General features: G+C 42.5%; 2 protein-coding genes across 3 annotated transcripts; both read right to left on the reverse strand.

Moving 5' to 3' along the window:
* Nucleotides 1-307: 307 nt before the first annotated feature.
* edem2 (ER degradation enhancer, mannosidase alpha-like 2) lies at nucleotides 308-11,454 on the reverse strand. Of its 2 annotated transcripts, XM_039008310.1 has the most exons (11): nucleotides 11,256-11,454; nucleotides 8,004-8,114; nucleotides 3,128-3,167; nucleotides 2,911-3,016; nucleotides 2,655-2,780; nucleotides 2,275-2,486; nucleotides 1,970-2,111; nucleotides 1,736-1,860; nucleotides 1,509-1,653; nucleotides 1,295-1,416; nucleotides 308-1,165 (listed from the first exon to the last, which is right to left on the reverse strand). In XM_039008310.1, the coding sequence occupies exons 1-11, from the start codon at nucleotides 11,360-11,362 to the stop codon at nucleotides 689-691; spliced, it is 1,713 nt and encodes a 570-aa protein (XP_038864238.1). In that variant the 5' UTR covers nucleotides 11,363-11,454; the 3' UTR covers nucleotides 308-688. The 2 variants fall into 2 exon arrangements, with proteins under 2 accessions (XP_038864238.1, XP_038864239.1); XM_039008311.1 differs by lacking the exon at nucleotides 8,004-8,114.
* A 419-nt stretch (nucleotides 11,455-11,873) lies between these two features.
* Nucleotides 11,874-18,806, reverse strand: LOC120058919 (src-like-adapter 2). Its single transcript, XM_039007666.1, has 8 exons — nucleotides 18,481-18,806; nucleotides 16,839-16,975; nucleotides 15,889-15,988; nucleotides 15,671-15,757; nucleotides 15,470-15,573; nucleotides 15,200-15,349; nucleotides 13,162-13,294; nucleotides 11,874-13,047 (listed from the first exon to the last, which is right to left on the reverse strand). The coding sequence occupies exons 2-8, from the start codon at nucleotides 16,927-16,929 to the stop codon at nucleotides 12,924-12,926; spliced, it is 789 nt and encodes a 262-aa protein (XP_038863594.1). The 5' UTR covers nucleotides 16,930-16,975; nucleotides 18,481-18,806; the 3' UTR covers nucleotides 11,874-12,923.
* Nucleotides 18,807-19,858: the final 1,052 nt, after the last annotated feature.

Genomic DNA, 19,858 nt, shown 5'->3' on the forward strand with positions numbered 1-19,858 from the left:
ATATTTTCTTAACCTACAGTGCAGTTCAAGGAGAGTTAAGGGCTTGTAAGTAAGCATTTCACGGTAAAGTCTACACTTGTTGTATTCGGCTCATGCCAAATAAAGTTTGATTTATATAAATACTTTTTTATTTTTTATACAATTGCAAAAATGTCTAAAAACCTGTTTTCGCTTTGTCATTATGGGTATTGTGTGTGGATTATTTAATCAATTTTAGAATAAGGCTGTACTGTACCAAAATGTGGAGAAAGTACTTTCCGAATACACTCAGTAATGAAGTGTTTATATACATCCTTGGTTCCATCACTTGAGTATGAAAATGTTTAATGCAAACTATTATTTATTCATACCTTTCCTAACCACATGCCTATATTACAATGTATTTCACAAACCAAGGGCAATGCCATGAATCAGAAAGCATTTTGTATAATGAAAACCACAGTAAATCTTTAATTTTCAGTGTTCAGTTAAAAGCTGGATACTTCAGGATTTTGGCAATGATGCCCTTTATCTACTTCCCCAGATTTCGATGAACTCGTCGATACCATTTCTATGTTTCTGTGTCCAGTATGAAGGAAGTTAGAGGTAGTTTCGCGAGCCCATGCTAACTAGCATTAGTGTAATGACTGGTCTATGGGTAAAATGAAAATAGCAGCTCAAACTTAGTGAAAACATTTGTAAGTCCATGTCATGTGCTGTCTGTGAAGACTTGACCCATGACAGCTAGCCGTGCGCTGAAGGGCTGCATAGGGCAGGAGAGGAGAGGGGCTTTCCTCCTGCTCCCAGGCTTCAGTGCTATACTTTCTGAGGGATCCATGACAGGTGGCTCGGTCTCACTGTCTGTCTCCTGTGATTGGGTATCCTGTGGACTGGCGAGGGGCTCTGATAGGTTAAGGAGGATGTCCTGCAGCTCTCTGCGTTCCTCCTGCTTGCGGCTGCAGCAGTGAAGGGCAGCAGGGTCCAGGGGGTGGGCCTCTGTGTTAAAGATGTAACCCCCTGCCCCCAAAACACAGTCCTCACTGGGGCCAGTGCCCAGCTCAAAGTCCAGGCCACTGTTGTGAAGGAAGTTATCTGGATCAAACAGAAGGTAGAGGTACTTGATGGTTTCTGCCAGGAAGAAGGACTCCATGCGGTTGTCCAGCTTGTGATCTCTGATATCTTTCACCTGAGGGAGGTAGTAAAACAACAAAACAATTCTCAATCACAAACAACTTCTGTATGGAACATTCTGATTAGTCCTAAGTAAGTAAGTATTTGCTATCCAGCGGAGTCTTGAGGAGCGTAAACCACTCACACTGGCATAGCCACAGGGGACCCGTGTAATCTTCTCAATGGACTCCACAGCATCTCGACCGAGCTGCAGAAAGGTGTGGTCACCAGTGGCTTTGTACAGGTACATGGCACTCTCTATCAGCTCTGAAACAAGAAAAGGAGCAAAATACAAATACCAAGAAATCTTCAGTATGACCCTTATGCATTATTGTAAGTGAGCAGGTTGTGTCTGGTACCTGGCCGTAAAGGGTATCCTTCTCTCTTGTCTACAGTGTATCCCTGTGGAATACTGTAGAATTCCGGCAGTCCTCCAAATTGCCTCCACACTGTGTAGTAGTTGTGGAAAGTCCTCAATGCACTGTCCAGCTCACCGATCAAACTCTGAAACATTCACACAAACAAATTAGATTTTCTCGGTTAAGAGGGAATACAATAGATAAGCAAAATGAGAAATGTAGTTTACCTGTAGCCCTGGCCAGAAGGCCTCCAGTGATTGGAAAACAGGCATAGAGACTGTTCCCTTGTGCATCTGGACCCACAGGTACCAGTCATCAAACTTGGTGTAGTTTTTAATTGCCTTGTCATACTCTGTGGATGCCCAAAAATATAAACATCTATTACTAATGTGCTTGTAATGTCAAATTTGTATCCATCTACCATATGATCAAGTGGTCTGATGATAAACTAGTAATAATACCTAAGAACATTGATAGCAGTTCCTCATCTTGTAGCATGATAGAGCCCTTCACCAGGTACTCAAAGTACGAGTCCACACCGGCCCCTATACCTGCGTCCTGGGCCACCCATTTCTTGGAGAGGACATCAATGTGGTTCCCCACCTGGAAAAAAGAAACAGCTCCTCGGTCACTGGGTCTGACAAAGTGTACCAAGCAATCTAAAGGTTTCAATAAATCTACTGTATGAATATTACACAAATCACAAGAGGACAGCATAAAACAGATTGTCACAGGACTAAATCGGCAGCTCTTTTTGCCGACTCACCAGTCCTATCTCAGAGCGAGTCTTCCACAGTGACCGGAGGGCCTTGCGCGCCACGTCCTCAAATACGGGGTCCCCAGTGAGCCGGCTAAGAGCTGAGAACTCCAGGATGAAGGTGCCCACCCCAGCAGTACAGGTGACAGGGGTCTCTGTAGGGTTCACCCCTCTAAGCAGGTTCACCGTGCCATAGGGCATCCCTGTGGGCGTCTGGAACGCTGCAGACGAAAATAAAATGTTAAGGGGAAAAGGTGAGCCTAAGTCTGGTCATATACAGAGCCAGGCAAATGCAATGTCAGAGCCATATGGCCATATGTTAGTGTGCGTGTGTGTGTCCTGGGCATCTGGAAGATGCAATAATAAAATAAATCATGTGGACAGCTCACCAGGGAGGAGTTTTCGTGCTGCGTCCTCAGCCATCCTGAGGAGGGGTCCAGAACAAGGCCAGCCAGGCTCCACCTCCATCCCAGCACGCTTAGACAGCAAGTGGGCAGACAGAAGACCACCCACCACTGCAGACAGAAACCCAGCTCAGTTACAACCAACTAAAACACAGCTAAAAACCTACATACATCTCCTAGACAAGAGCATTGTTTGACACTTTTTATAGCTTAAATTTGAACCTATTCCCTGTAATCTCACCTCGAATGTTAGTCTCAAAAACAGAGGCATTGACATCGATGTCAAAGTCCACAGTGTCCTGAAGCAGAGTTGCCACACGCTGAAACTCAGTGTGGTTTCCCAGAATCTGAAAAAAGCAAATTGAGGCAACAAGATTGGGAGCCCATTTAGTAGCTCATTGTCGCAGGTGTTGAATGACAAACTTAATATAAGATAATGATGATGAGAAGGTGCATACCAGCAATGTATCCAGGGCATCTATCAAAGTCAGTGAAACACTGAAAAAGAAATGAGAGGTGCAACGTCATAGTCAAGTCAAGACACTGCAAAATTATTGAATTTACCTCTCAGATTGGAAAAGTGTGTTGTGGTATTGCGTTCACAATTTAAATGACTGAATGTATGTGTATTGTTTGTTTTTTGGGGATATCGCCTAGGACGATATGGCCAAGACTATTTTCTAAGTAAGACAACTAGAAACATTTAACCTGTCTTATCGAGACTTAAGTGTTTTACTGCAAGATATGAATTGCCACAATTGAATGTTATTCAAATTATGTATTAAAACATAAAAATAAAGTAGATAGCCCAAAGGACCTTGAAAAAATGTAAAGTAAAAAAAAGATCTACCAAATTGTGTGATGGGCACTTTTTCAAATGGAAAAAGAAATGGTCTCTAAAAGAAACAAAAACAGTTCTGGGTCCATACATGTTAAGAGAAGATGACAGTTTAATTAGTTAAAGAATTTCAACAAGTGTTTGCAATTGTAGTATGTCATTTATTTAAAAAAAAATTAACAACTGACCCACAGATTTCTGCTGACTCCACAGGCTTCAAGCTTCCTTTTTAAAAGGCATTTTCTCAGCTATTTGCAATACAGGTATGATTGAAGAATGAAGCTGGTGTTAACCATGGGCTTTGCTACACAGAAAGCAGCAGTTTACTATTGTCAACACTGATTAAATCAGTAGACCTATATCCATATCTTTGAAATACCATATACAGTGTATTCGGAAAGTATTCAGCCACCTTCCCTTTTTCCACATTCTGTTACGTTAGCCCTATTTCTAAAATGGATTCAATGAAATATCATCAATCTACACATAATACCCCATAAATACAAAGCGAAAACAGGTTTAGAAATGTTTGCCAATTATTTACACCAGTATTCAGACCCTTTGCTATGAGACTCAAACTTGAGCTCAGGTGCATCCTGTTTCCATTGATCATCCTTGATGTTTCTACAACTTCATTGGAGTCCATCTGTGTTTTTTTTAGTTGATTGGACAAGATTTGGAAAGGCACACACCTGTCTCTACAAAGGGTCCCACAGTTGACAGTGCATGTCAGAGCAAAAACCAAGCCATGAGGTTGAAGGAATTGTTCATTGAGCTCCGAGACAGGATTGTGTCGAGCTACAGATTTGTGGAAGGGTACCAAAAACATTTCTGCAGCATTGAAGGTCCCCAAGAATACAGTGGACTCCATCATTCTTAAAAATGGAAGAAGCTTGGAACAACCAAGACTTCCTAGAGCTGGCTGCCCGGCCAAACTGAGCAATCGGGGGAGAAGGGCCTTGGTCATGGAGGTGATCAAGACCCCGATGGTCACTTACAGAGTTCAAGAGTTCCTCTGTGGAGTTTCCTCAAAAGGCACCTAAAGGACTCTCAGACCATTGAGAAACAAGATTCTCTGGGTCTGATGAAACCAAGATTGAACTCTTTAGCCTGAATTCTAAGCGTCACGTCTGGAGGAAACCTGGCATCATCCCTACGGTGAAGCATGGTGGTGGCAGCATCATGGTGTGGAGATGTTTTTCAACAGCAGGCACTGGGAGACTATTCAGGATCAAAGGAAAGATGAATGGAGCAAAAGTACAGAGAGATCCTTCTTGAAAACCTGCTCCAGAGTGCGCTCAAGACCTCAGGGGCGAAGGTTCACCTTCCAACAGGACAACAACCCTAAGCACACAGCTAAGATAATGCAGGAGTGGCTTCAGGACAAGTCACCGAATGTCCTTGAGTGGCCCAGCCAAAGCCCGGACTTGAACCTGATCGAACATCTCTGGAGACGTGAAAATAGCTGTGCAGCGACGCTCCCCGTCCAACCTGACAGAGCTTGAGAGGGTCTGCAGAGAAAAATGGGGGAAACTCCCCAAATACAGGTGTGCCAAGCTTGTAGCGTCATACGCAGGAATACTAGAGGCTGTAATCGCTGCCCAAGGTGCTTCAACAAAGTACTGAGTAAAGGGTATGAATACTTAATTTATGTAAATGTGATATTTCCTTTATTTATATTTTAAATTTTCAAACATTTCGAAAAACCTGTTTTTGCTTTGTCATTATGGGGTATTGTGTGTAGACTGAGTGGAAAAAACTATTGAATACATTTTAGAATAAGGCTGTAACTTTCTATTTTTTAAATAACTTTTTTGCAAATGCATTGAAAATGAAATACAGAAATATTTAAAGTATCATACCTGAGTCAATACTTTGTAGAAGCAAGCACATTTGGCAGGATTACAGCTGTGAGTCATTGTGGGTAAGTCTAAGAGCTTTCCACATCTGGATTGTACAACATTTGCCCATTACTCTTTTCAAAATTCTTCAAGCTGTGTCAGATTGGTTGTTGATCATTGCTAGACAACCATTTTCAGGTCTTGCCATAGATTTTCAAGTAGATTTAAGTCAAAGCTGTAACTCGGACACTCTAGGTAAATTGTCCTCTTGCTAAGCAACTCCAGTGTAGATTTGGCCTTGTGTTATAAGTTATTGTCCTGCTGAAAGGTGAATTAATCTCCCAGTGTTGGGTGGAAAGCAGACAGACAGGTTTTCCTCTAGCATTTTGCCTGTATTTAGCTCCATTACGTTTATGTTTTCTCCTGAAAAACTCCCCCGTCCTTAACGATTACAAGCATACCCACAACATGATGCAGCCACCACTATGCTTGAAAATATGGAGAGTGATACTCAGGAATGTGTTGTATTGAACCAAACATAACACTTTGTATTCAGGACAAAAAGTGAATTGCTTTGCCACATTTTTTGCAGTATTACTTTAGTGCCTTGTTGCAAACAGGATGCATGTGTTGGAATATTTCTATTCTGTACAGGCTTCCTTTTCACCATGTCAACTAGGTTAGTATTGTGGACTAACTACAATGTTGATCCATCCTCAGTTCTCTCCTATCACAGCCATTAAACTCTGTAACTGTTTTAAAGCCATCATTGAAAGTCAGTTTTTCTTTTTACCCATCTACCAATAGGTGCACTTCTTTGCAAGACATTGGAAAACCTCCCTGGTATTTGTGGTTGAATCTGTGTTTGAAATTCACTGCTCGACTGAGAGACCTTACAGATAATTGTATATGTGGGGTACAGAGATGAGGTAGTCATTAGAAAATCATGTTAAACTTATTGCACACAGAGTGAGTCCATGCAACTTATGTGACTTGTTAAGCACATTTTTACTCCTGAACTTATTTAGACTTGCCATAACAAAGGGGTTGAATACTTATTGACTCAAGACGTTTCAGCTTTTAATTTTTAATTAATTTGTAACATTTCTAAAAACATTATTCCACTTTGACATTATGGTGTATTTTGTGTAGGCCAGTGACAAAAAAAAAGTACATTTAAATCGATTTTAAATTAAGGATGTAACACATTTTGGAAAAAGTCAAGGGGTGTGAATATACTGTATCTGCAGATAGTTGCCCCAAAAAAATACAAGTATGCAAACTAGGGAGCCAAATCAACAGCTACTGATGAGTCATTTACTTTAACGTCACTGTCTGGCAAGGCCTGATGGACTTCATATCGAAAATACAAACGAGATGTTTATTTTATTTGTCCCAATGCGATGCCATGGACATACTACGTAGTTGTATGATTTATGAATGGCAAGGATATGAGATCTACTTTAATCAATCAATCAGTTCGACAGCATTTAGAAACTAGTCAAGCTTGCTGTTAGTCAATCAAATCACAGTAAGCATATGCGCCAGCACTTCGTAGCTGCATATTTAACACACAAAATAAAATAAATGAATGTGCCAGAAAACAATAGGCTAAGTGGATTTCAACTAATCGTTACCACATTATATGGGATGTGCAAAATGACTCACATAGACAATGAAAGAGCATCACTCCCTCTCCCTCCGTGTAAAGACATTTGACTGCAACCACAGCGTACACGGCACAAACACACCCAGGTACCGGGAGGCAGGACAAACAGCAGACTGTCAAACCAGCAGTGTTTCCCTGTCATCGCTCACTTTGTGCAGACAGGTGCCTGTCCCATCAATAGATCACTAGGAGATGCATATCGTTAGAGGACAAGGAAGAGAGAGGCCCAACTCGGCAGAAAATCTGTCTCACTCCATCAGGTGGCGTTTTTCTGTTGTGTCACACACAAAGTAAGGAGTTTTTGTATGGAGGTCAACAAAGTGTTGAATTTGGTCAACCAAAAAATGTATGGCTTATTTGCTACTTGAGGTTGATTTGATCAAATAGAAGTTTCATAATGCTTAAGTTGTTACGAGTGTACTGATATAAGTAGGACACGTGCCATCCCGGCAACTTTGAGAAAAAACACTATCGTAGTTGTCTCGAGATGGGTTATGCATATTCATGCTTTGAGGCTAGTAGCACAGCATCTCTATCCATTGAATACAGGCGGTTGACATCAACAACCCTCAAGAATATTCAAAAAAGGATTACAATAATGAGATGTATCCAACAATCCAAAGAAAGGATAGGAGAGAGCTAGCTGTGCCACTTTGTGGACAACTCCCATTGGTAGGGCAGAGAGACATGTATCGTGTCAGTATATCCAAAATATTTTATGTAGTTCATTCTAGCGGGAGTGGGCTTGGCCGACTTTTTTTCCCGGACTTGCGAATTGAGTAGCCTAGTTCATTTAAGTGGAAAAAGTACCCGGCTGAAAATGAGTGTGTAAATCGGCTGTATAGGACAGCCGGTGCTAGTGGATAACACTGAGGTTTCAGGTGGTTTGGGCTATTGATTGTCCAGGTATTAGTCTTGGCTGTGTCATTCACAGGAAATTACAACATTGGTTTATTGTCTAACAACTGCAGAGGCAATGGTCATACCTGCCCCATGTATCCTGGCCATCACAGGTCAGGGGTCGCAGTTCGTCATATGGATAAGCATGATCCAAGTAGCTGTTGTATGCATGGTAAAACATGGACTTGATTTTCTCCCTGTCAGGAAAGAACAAACCTGAGTAGATAAGGTGTTAAAAGAGCAGATCAAGCGGAACCCCATGACTAATCCTAGCCCTTGATCACGATTCCATTCCATTACACAATTTATTGGACTAAAGCACAAATCATTTTTTTTTTTTTTTTTTTTTTTTTTTTTTTTACATGTGTGAACGAGCGCGTACACGCTGGAATTACACTGAACAAAAATAAGAAATTCAACATGCAACATTTTAAAAGATTTTACTTACAGTTCATAAGGAAATCAGTCAATTGAAATAAATAAATTAGGCCCTAATCTATAGATTTCACATGACTGGGAATACAGATAACCAAAAGGTAACAAAAAAGGTTAGGATCAGAAAACCAGGCATAAGATACAGACAGCGAACATAACATTTTATTGATGGTAATTTGAATGCACAAAGATACCTTGATGAGATCCTGAGGCCCATTGTCGTGCCATTCATCCGCCACCTTCACCTCATGTTTCAGTATGATAATGCATTGCTCCATGTCACAAGGATCTGTACACAATTCCTGGAAGCTGAAAATGTCCCAGTTCTTCCATGGCTTGCATACTCACCAGATATGTCACCCATTGAGCATGTTTGGGACGCTCTGGACGAAGTGTACGACAGTGTGTTCCAGTTCCCGTCATTTTTCAGCAACTTCCCACAGCAATTGAAGAGGAATGGTGGGACAACATACCACAGGCCACAATCAACAGCCTGATCAACTCTATGCAAAGGAGATGTGTTGTGCTGAGGCAGCTAGTGACTGGTTTTCTGATCCAAGCACCTGCTCTTTCTTTAAGTTATCTGCGATCAACCGATTCATATCTGTATTCCCAGTCATGTGAAATTCATAGATTAGGGCATGATGAATTTATTTCATTGTGACTTAATTCCTTATATGAACTTTAACTCAGTAAAATATTTGTTTAATTGTTGCATGTTGCTTTTACACTGCTCAAAAAAATAAAGGGAACACTAAAATAACACATCCTAGATCTGAATGAATGAAATATTCTTATTAAATACTTTTTTCTTTACATAGTTGAATGTGCTGACAACAAAATCACACAAAAATTATCAATGGAAATCAAATTTATCAACCCATGGAGGTCTGGATTTGGAGTCACACTCAAAATTAAAGTGGAAAACCACACTACAGGCTGATCCAACTTTGATGTAATGTCCTTAAAACAAGTCAAAATGAGGCTCAGTAGTGTGTGTGGCCTCCACGTGCCTGTATGACCTCCCTACAACGCCTGGGCATGCTCCTGATGAGGTGGCGGATGGTCTCCTGAGGGATCTCCTCCCAGACCTGGACTAAAGCATCCGCCAACTCCTGGACAGTCTGTGGTGCAACGTGGCGTTGGTGGATGGAGCGAGACATGATGTCCCAGATGTGCTCAATTGGATTCAGGTCTGGGGAACGGGCTGGCCAGTCCATAGCATCAATGCCTTCCTCTTGCAGGAACTGCTGACACACTCCACCCACATGAGGTCTAGCATTGTCTTGCATTAGGAGGAACCCAGGGCCAACCGCACCAGCATATGGTCTCACAAGGGGTCTGAGGATCTCATCTCGGTACCTAATGGCAGTCAGGCTACCTCTGGCGAGCACATAGAGGGCTGTGCGGCCCCCCAAAGAAATGCCACCCCACACCATGACTGACCCACCGCCAAACCGGTCATGCTGGAGGATGTTGCAGGCAGCAGAACGTTCTCCACGGCGTCTCCAGACTCTGTCACATGTGCTCAGTGTGAACCTGCTTTCATCTGTGAAGAGCACAGGGCACCAGTGGCGAATTTGCCAATCTTGGTATTCTCTGGCAAATGCCAAACGTCCTGCATGGTGTTGGGCTGTAAGCACAACCCCCACCTGTAGACGTCGGGCCCTCATACCACCCTCATGGAGTCTGTTTCTGACCGTTTGAGCAGACACATGCACATTTGTGGCCTGCTGGAGGTCATTTTGCAGGGCTCTGGCAGTGCTCCTCCTTGCACAAAGGCGGAGGTAGCGGTCCTGCTGCTGGGTTGTTGCCCTCCTCCACGTCTCCTGATGTACTGGCCTGTCTCCTGGTAGCGCCTCCATGCTCTGGACACTACGCTGACAGACACAGCAAACCTTCTTGCCACAGCTCGCATTGATGTGCCATCCTGGATGAGCTGCACTACCTGAGCCACTTGTGTGGGTTGTAGACTCCGTCTCATGCTACCACTAGAGTGAAAGCACCGCCAGCATTCAAAAGTGACCAAAACATCAGCCAGGAAGCATAGGAACTGAGAAGTGGTCTGTGGTCACCACCTGCAGAACCACTCCTTTATTGGGGGTGTCTTGCTAATTGCCTATAATTTCAACCTGTTGTCTATTCCATTTGCACAACAGCATGTGAAATTTATTGTCAATCAGTGTTGCTTCCTAAGTGGACAGTTTGATTTCACAGAAGTGTGATTGACTTGGAGTTACATTGTGTTGTTTAAGTGTTCCCTTTATTTTTTTGAGCAGTGTATATTTTTGTTCAGATTAAATTCAAGCGCATGATGCCATTGACGCTAGCAGCCCGTCTGTTCTCTCCTTCACTGCCTTGCATTCTAATTTTGATTTGTGTTTTAAAAGGAATCTTCTGTACAGGGTGTTTGTTAAGAGACCAGATACTCAATCTGGACATGAACACGCGTCACTTGCGGTACGGTTTTAGGACCTTATCAGCGAGACATTTTTAAAGTGACATTGATACACACCCTTGATATGGTTATTCTCACACGGCCATATCTCGACATTACAGCACTTGTTTATGAAAACAGACGTAAAACAAGAAGCGACCACCTGTGCTGATTAGCTATATCGAGTGCTCCGAACATCTGTGTGTAAACGTAACTCGGGAAGTGTAGTTCCGTCGGATGGAAGCACTCAAATATTTTTAATTTGAAGGATGTTTCGAAATCCGACGAAACCTTAAACACAGCTACGAGATTGTAGTTCACATGAGCTAGTCTTGGGCTTAACTAATGGCTGAAAACTGTAGGGAGAAGGCTGAATATCGCCTAGAATTTGAGAGTTACAACATAACGTTAGCTAACTACAGACGTGTGATAAAAGCCTAACGTCACTAGATTGTCATTACTGTACCTGTAGTGTGCCATTTCCAGCTCTGTAAACTCTTGTCCTTTCGCATTGCTGATCAATGTGAAGACGTGAATTACGCACAAAATAGTAGTGCATAGCAACCTACGCATGAATAAACGAGGTATAGCTAGGATAACAGCTAAAAACACTGATTAAATTATCAAACGCAACACCACCACACACTAGGGATCGCTAACAGGAAGTAAATTGAATAGACATGACGCGTGCGTGGTGGGTGCTGAACTATTCCGCAACCTGACGACCTACACATTTCCTCCAGCAGGTAGCGATGTTACACAAGCTACAGTAGTATGATACTGCAATTTCCACTCAATCTTCTTCATATTGCATTTGGTTATTTGTGTTTAAACTTCTCTGATTTGAAGAAAAAAAAATATAGAGAAACATTCTTTTAATTAATTATGTAGGATAGTAAAGAAAACATTTCCACAATTTGTATTGATCACGAAGCTCAATATTGAGCACATAATGTATACAGTGTATTGTTTCAGTTGATGAAACCACATAAGAACATTTAAGTGTTTTATACCATATTATAAACTGGGTGGATCGAGCCCTGATTGTTGATTGGCTGAAAGCTGTGGTATATGAGACCGTACACCATGGGAATGAAACATTTATTTGTACTTTTCTAAATACGTTTACGCGTTGCGTCTTGCATAATAATAGCCCTTAGCCGTGGTATATTGGCCATATACCACAACCACTCTTGCCTTATTGCTTAAATATTTCACGTAACTTTGAGATGCTCTTTAGCACGAATCATAACTTTCTGCTGTCTCTGCCGCACTATGTTTTTTTCCACTGCACCTTGACCATATCCTGTGTCAAAGTTATACTGCGGTGTGGTGGAGAACAAGCAACAGCTAAAAGGTGTTTCTGTTCAGAACAGGAAACCCATACAACAAACATTTCCTTTTTTTCAAGGTAGTTCAACAAAACCAACCAAATAGTCTGTTTACTGATGATAGAGGGGATCTATTTAAAACGTGCAAGTGGTTATGACTTTCATATGGCTGTATACCTCACCATCAAACTACTTTCTGTAAGGAACATTGCAATCAGCTGTGGTTACTTATAATCACGAGTAAGGCTGAATGGAACATTTCATTATGAAGTTAGCAGCTTTTCAAAACCCATAATAAATTGCAACATATCGTGTCACTGTCTTTAGACCTACTGTTCTAGTTTAACATTAGAGATCATGCACACAATTTGACACAGTGAGGATCATCATCTCATTCCAGACACTTTTTCCATGTTGCAACCTGTAATCAGTTTGAATGCATGATCTCTTTAGAACACTTTGTGTTCCTATGGGCACAGATACTCCCTTATTTCTGTAAAGTCTTTTTTAGTCTGCCTCCAGGATCTAAAAATGTCTTCTGATCATGAATCCAAGCAAATATGGGCCTTGTCTGCTTGACAATGTGAGCACTTGACAACCATAGCTTTGAGAACAATGGTTCTCTGCAGTGGTTGACTTGTGAATCCAAGTTTCCTCAACAATGTTCGAGATCCATTAGGTTCATGGCCACGTGATATGGTCCTCAGGTACCCTCTGCCACAATAGGTAAGCTCATTGCTCCGTTTTATCTCCGTTTTAGTCTGTGAATCTCACTATTTGTCTCTCTGAGGACAGCTCCAGTCTCAGCTGTCCCATTTCTGGCTGCAGTCTTTGCAGTCCCCTGTCATGAAGAGGTAGGAACTGATGGCCTCTCTCAGGCCCTCGCTCACCAGGGAATCCTCATTGACCTTGCCAAAAATCATGGAGCTGCAGACAGATAGAGAGAAAACCCATTAGTGAGGAAATGCTGATAAATAATAGATTTATTGGCAGACATGTATACACAGAGACTGGCATTACGACAACAGTACATGACCTCACCTGTCCGCATCTTTCCAGTTGAGGGTGGGCTTCCTGACGGCCATGGGTATTGGGCCAGTAGCCACAGGAATGCTGTTGGACCCCTGGATGAAGCAGGGCTCCCCCAACAGACAGCACAGCCCATCAGTGACCTCTGGAAGGAAACATAAATCAGTCTGTTGCAACTCAGGTTTCACATGAATACTACAGTACAATGACTGAAGATGCCCCCAGCTTTCAACCCACTGCTACCTGTGCACAGTGGTGTGAAGTACTTAAGTCAAAATACTTAAGTCGGGCCTCCCGAGTGGCGCAGGGCGCCACTAGAGATTCTGGGTTCAAGTCCAGGCTCTGTAGTCGGCCGCGACCGGGAGACCCATGGGGCGGCGCACAATTGGCCCAGCAGCGTCCGGGTTAGGACAGCAGGGATGTCCTTGTCCCATTGCACACTAGCGACTCCTGTGGCGGGCTGGGCGCAGTGCACGCTGATACGGTCGCCAGGTGCACGTTGTTTCCGCCGATACATTGGTGCGGCTGGCTTCCTGGTTAGGCATTGTGTGGGCATTATGTCAAGAAGCACTGCGGCTTGGTTGGGTTGTGTTTCGGGGGACGCACGGCTCTCGACCTTCGCCTCTCCCGACTCCGTATGGGAGTTGCAGCGATGAGACAAGACTGTAACTACCAATTGGATACCACGAAATTGGGGAGAAAAAGTAACCCTCCAAATTCTTTTTACTTAAGTCGTTTTTTGGGGTATCTGTACTTTACTTTTTTTTTTTTTTTTTTTTTTTTATTAATTTCTCCCCTTTTCTCCCCAATTTCCGTGGTATCCAATCGCTAGTAATTACTATCTTGTCTCATCGCTACAACTCCCGTACAGGCTCGGGAGAGACGAAGGTCGAAAGCCACGCGTCCTCCGAAGCACAACCCAACCAAGCCGCACTGCTTCTTAACACAGCGCGCCTCCAACCCGGAAGCCAGCCGCACCAATGTGTCGGAGGAAACACCGTGCACCTGGCCCCCTTGGTTAGCGCGCACTGCGCCCGGCCCGCCACAGGAGTCGCTGGAGCGCGATGAGACAAGGATATCCCTACTGGCCAAACCCTCCCTAACCCGGACGATGCTAGCCCAATTGTGCGTCGCCCCACGGACCTCCCGGTCGCGGCCGGCTGCGACAGAGCCTCGGCGCAGTGCCCTAGACCACTGCGCCACCCGGGAGGCCTGTACTTTACATTTCTGACTACTTTTACTTCACTACATTCCCAAAGAAAAGAATGTACTTTTTACCCTATACATTTTCCCTGACACCCAAAAGTACTTGTTACATTTTGAATGCTTAGCAGGACAGGAAAATGGTCCAATTCACACACTTATCAAGAGAACATCCCTGGTAATCCCTACTGCCTCTGATTTGGCGGACTCACTAAACACACATGCTTCGTTTATAAATGATGTCTGAGTGTTGGAGTGTGCCCCTGGCTATCTGTAAATAAAATATTGGTTTGTTTAATATAAGGAATTTGACTTTTAATACTTAAGTATATTTTATCAATTGCATTTTGTTTAACCTTTATTTAACTAGCCAAGTCAGTTAGGAACAAATCCTTATTTACAATGACTGCCTACCCCAGCCAGGACCACACTGGCCGGGGTAGTTGTGCGCCGCCCTATGGGACTCCCAATCACGGCCGGATGTGTTACAGCCTGGATTCGAACCAGGGACTGTAGTGACACCTCTTGCACTGAGATGCAGTGCCTTAGACCGCTGCTCCACTTGGGAGCCCATTTACTTTTGATACTTAAGTACTTATTTAAAACCAAATACTTTCAGACTTTTACTCAAATAGTGTTTTACTGGGTGACTTTTACTTTTACTTGAGTCATTTTCTATTAATCTATTTTTACTTTTACTCAAGTATGACAAATTGGGTGCCTTTTCCATCACTCCTTGTACAGAGGTTCAAATGCGTGGGTTGGACACAAAAGGGTTTGAAAAGTTGTATCTACAGCTTTCAACATGTTCTAAACTGCTGTATACGCTTGAACCATCTCTACTGACCTGAGTAGTGGTCCACTAGGGCTGCGAGGGTGGGGAAGGTGAGGCAGGGGGAGATGTAGTGCCAGCCGTTCTCCAGTTGTTGGATCCGGTAGTGTTTGACTGAGCAACGGTCCTGGTCACTGGTCTTACGCACTGACAGGGAGTGGGCACCTAGAGTGAATCGTGTACACCATACTTCAGTCACAAAGTTGTATCCCTTCGGGTTTATCAATTACAATTTTAAGCTGGTTTCCCTGTTCTTGTTAGCATTTGATTGTGAACTAAACTCACCAGGGCGGGTCTGACTTTCCCGGACCAGAAAAGAGCCAGTCTGGTTGTTGGGCAGCAACAGGAGCTCCTCAGCCTTCTTTCTGCTGAGACCCTCATACTGACACCTAGGGAAAGAGAATAGAGAAAGAGCTAGAAATAGAAAGACAGATCCGTGTAAATAGAGCTCCAAAGGAGAATAGTCAGATGGATCAGCAGACTCACCTGTGGTACACTCTGGCTGTGTAGCTGCTGGGGATGTAGCTCTCATTGCCTGTGGCAGAGGATCTCACTTTCCACCATTCCCCCTCGCTACATAGACATGCACATTCACAGAAACACATAAAGAGATACATAGGTTATATAGAAAAAGCACAGTACAGTTGTAATAACTGTAGTAGTAGTAATTGTGGTAGTTGTAGGTAGAGGGTATGGTTTCTTACTCTGAAAGCACATTGATTCTCTCTCCCGCGCGGATACTGCTGTTTGCTGGATGTCCAGTGGGATAGTTGTACAGGGCCACTACCACATACCTGCTGCTCTCTATGGACAATACAGCGACACAAAAAATGACTGTCACTCTGACTCTACTATAAGAATCTCAAACCATGTACATTTCTGCTTTCAATTCACACTTGAGTATTCATGGTTAGACCTTTCCAAGTTATAAAAAATAAATGATTACAAATTATTACTGTGATCTTCATAAACTAACATCTTGAGTGACAGCTCAAAAAGTAGGACTTCTTTGTCACTCAGCCTGGTCTCATAGACAATTCATAACGTATTGTACGAATTGTAATTCGTAACATGTCATATGAAATGGATGATGGACATCCACAAATTAATTCATACCATATGAAATGTAATATATCATACTAATTGGAGTGTCATAGATTTACATTTACTATGTTACGTCTACCCCAGAGTCCAGGGTGTGTCACCTGGTCCCTGGTCACGCCACTTCTAAATATAGGTCTTTCGCTTCTTGCTTTTTTTCTTTTCACACCTCTTGTGGTATAACAGAAGACCAGGCCAGTAAGCTTGTTTTTTTCTCTTTTCTGCACACCGACTACAGTGACATTTAATGTAGGGGCTAATCACCACACTATGTATGTACAGAAACACTAACTACATTTTTTCATCATTATATTGGTCACATTGTTTTGATCTATAAATTTACATCAGATGCAGGCCATCCGGTGATTGTCCTTTAAAATGGACCTAGCTGTCGTGCACATTTTCAATTCCCTGGCCTATAGGTTTCAGTCCAGACAAACCCAGAGCCATTGACCCCTGGGGACACTGCCCATCTGAGATATGCTAGTACTGGCTTGTTGCCCAGAGCCTTATCCTTTCCTGTGCTCAATCTGACATAGAGCCCAGGCCTTACCCAGTATGACCGGCTCAGCGGGCTCTTCCTGGCCCAGCAAGGCTGCATGAGTGCTGGATCCCTGATGCTCTTTACTGGGCCCACTGCCCATGGCGATGTGGAGCTCTTATGGAAGGGATACCAGAGAACTCTGTGGGCTGGAGGGAATCACAGGTATGGATTAGTAGCCCGTTTGGTTACTGAGGTACATCTGGGTGGGCCCCATGTCTTCTTGATGTACTGTTGCATCAATCACAATTCATTGTAACTTATGTCAGATAACATATATCAAAACAAACACTATTAAGGCATTTCAAATAGCCCTGTCTGTCATTTCTTTCTCCATTTATTGTCAGAAAGCTGGATCAGCGACAACTTGAACAAAAGGAGGGAGGAAGTTGAAAACCACACTTCTTCTGAACACCCTTTAGTTTCCAACCAAATTCTTGTTTTTACACATGGGCTGCTGGAGTGTCGAGAGTGCTGGTTGGCAAGGAAAATAAGGGGCTTTCATCTGAATACATAATGATAGAACATGCAGTCTTTTGTGTGTCACTCTCTAACTGATGTAAACACGAATGCACTAACGTGCAAACTAGTTCAAGTGTTATGCATTGGTGATATGCAAAAACACGTGTGACAAATATGGCAAATTATGGCAGCCTTATGCTCCACAGGAACCACGGAGAATAGGTAAATGAGTTCGTGAAAGCACAAAATGCATGTACATTTTCAAAGAAACAGTTTTGTGTTGTCTTACATATTACTGTAACCAGTGCTGCATGGGCACTCAAGCATCCTAACAGACTTCCAGCGAGTTTGTCTGAACACTGGAGTGTAATATATAAAGTGTTATCCTTGAGTAGAAAATAAATGCTCTCTTTTTGTGAACACCTTTCTATCCCAGGGGGGTTTTGTCTCATATTGACAAATTCAAAAACATTTAAAATAGATGGTAATATCAGAAATAGTAATAGGAAATATATTGCCATTAAATATCTCTAGATGAATAGTTTCCCCCAATGCTCTGTAATATGGAACCTAACTAGTGCTTGAAGTGGACTGAAAAAGGTAACAGTACTCATTTTGGGTGCCGCTATTGTCTATATTTAGGTGCAGGAAATCTGCCATATTTCTAAGCCAATATTCTATAAGAAGCGTCAGTACTCAAGCATTAGAAAATGTGAGGTGCCGGTACTCAGTACCAGTGTGTTATTGCCCAAGTTGAACATTTCATGTAGTACAATCATTAAGTGCATACATTTTACGTATGGGTGGTCCGGGAATCAAACCCACTATCCTTGTGTTGCAAGCACCATACTCTACCAACTGAGCTACAAGGAATCATCTAATGTTCCATTATAACATACAGAACAAATGACCATTATCAACCACAGCAGTCTGCCAACCAGGAGTCAGGAAACACAGCAGGGGTATAGATCTGTCTGGACAATAACAAATAAAAAAAAGTATTTATAAAGTCTTCATATAAGATCAGTTTGTCCTATATATTTATGTGACCTTTGTCCTCTTTCTTTTAAAGCAAAACAATGTGCTTTTAATAAGTTAAATCAGGGTCGAATAAAACTACAACCTTTTACATGTACATTAAATACAGTGAGATCAATTAGACTTGACAGCTTGAAAATGAGTTAATACTCACAGCATTGCCCTGTTGTGGCTCTGGTGACAATCAGCAGCACTCTGATGCTGTGGAATGAGTTGATGTCAGAGCTGTAGAGTACCACAGGGATAGAGGTATAACCCAGTGAGGCCCAGTGGTCGAGTCCAGTGGGTCTGGGCGTTTCACACTGCTGGTAGCATTCACATGTGTAATGTGAGTATGACGTGTGCGTGTATGAGAAGCTGTGTGAGAGTTCTTTAGTCACCAATGGAGAATGAGTGTTCTCCTCCTCTGTGATGTTCCAATGGGGAAAGGAGCCAGTGGTGGTAGATGGAGGCTCTGTAGGTGTAGCACAGCAGAGTGCTCTGTAGTACATCTGAGTGGAGAGATGTGAGAGGAGGGGGGTTTATATTCACCTCTTACTCAGACACTCAGTTTCCTGTTTCAACAAGACCTGAACTTTCAAAAACAGAGCGAAGAGAGGGAGATGAAGAGGGAGGGAAGACAAAGAAAAAGTGAGGCACAAAGAGAAAGGAAGAAAGGTTGTATTCAACAATAAATCAAATCAAATTGTCACATGCGCTGAATACAAAAGGTGTAGACGTTACCGTGAACTGCTTACTTACAAGCCCTTAACCAACAGTGCAGTTCAAGAAATAGAGTTAAGAATATGTTTACTAAATAAACTAAAGTAAAAAAAGCAAATCAAAAAGTAACAAAAAAAAATGACATAATAACAAGGCTATATACAGGGGGTACCGGTACCGAATCAATATGCGGGGGTACAGGTTAGTCAAGTTCATTTGTGTGACATTTGTGTGACTAAAGTGACTATGCATAGATAATAAATAGGGAGTAGCAGCAGTGAGCCGTACGTGTGGCAGTAGTAATTGACACAGACTCTGAGACATTTTACATCAGTGACTTGATCAATGAGTCATCAGCAATTGCGATGAGATTCACCTGGTCTGTGCAAATGTACTGTTTTGCTGCAGCATCTGCATGAGCCGTGGTATAAAACACAGACGCGTGAAGTGACGTCACAGCAATTTTTGAGCTTCATATTCTTTGTCATTCAGGTTGGGTGTTGGGTGGGTCGAAGAGCTGAGCAATCCGTTTTCTCTTCATAACATTCCCAACTGGTGTAGCCATGTTAATTGCCATAGTGATGACTGCTATAGAATCAAAAATGTAGACTCTCTTTAAAGCTAGTCCTTAATTGAAACAATAACAAAGCAGGCACCTGCCTGTTTTGGTAAAATAAAATAAAAAGCTGAGGGATGAGCCTGGAACGATGGAACCACTCAAATCAAATTCAAAGCTATAGATATGACTGACCATCCATGATATCAACATTATAGTTTTAACCATGTTTTGAAGATATATAGTGTTTGTTTAGATTTACATTGTTTACAAA

The sequence above is a fragment of the Salvelinus namaycush genome, chromosome 14 (genome assembly GCF_016432855.1).
Source record: "Salvelinus namaycush isolate Seneca chromosome 14, SaNama_1.0, whole genome shotgun sequence".
Classification (NCBI taxonomy): domain Eukaryota; kingdom Metazoa; phylum Chordata; class Actinopteri; order Salmoniformes; family Salmonidae; genus Salvelinus; species Salvelinus namaycush.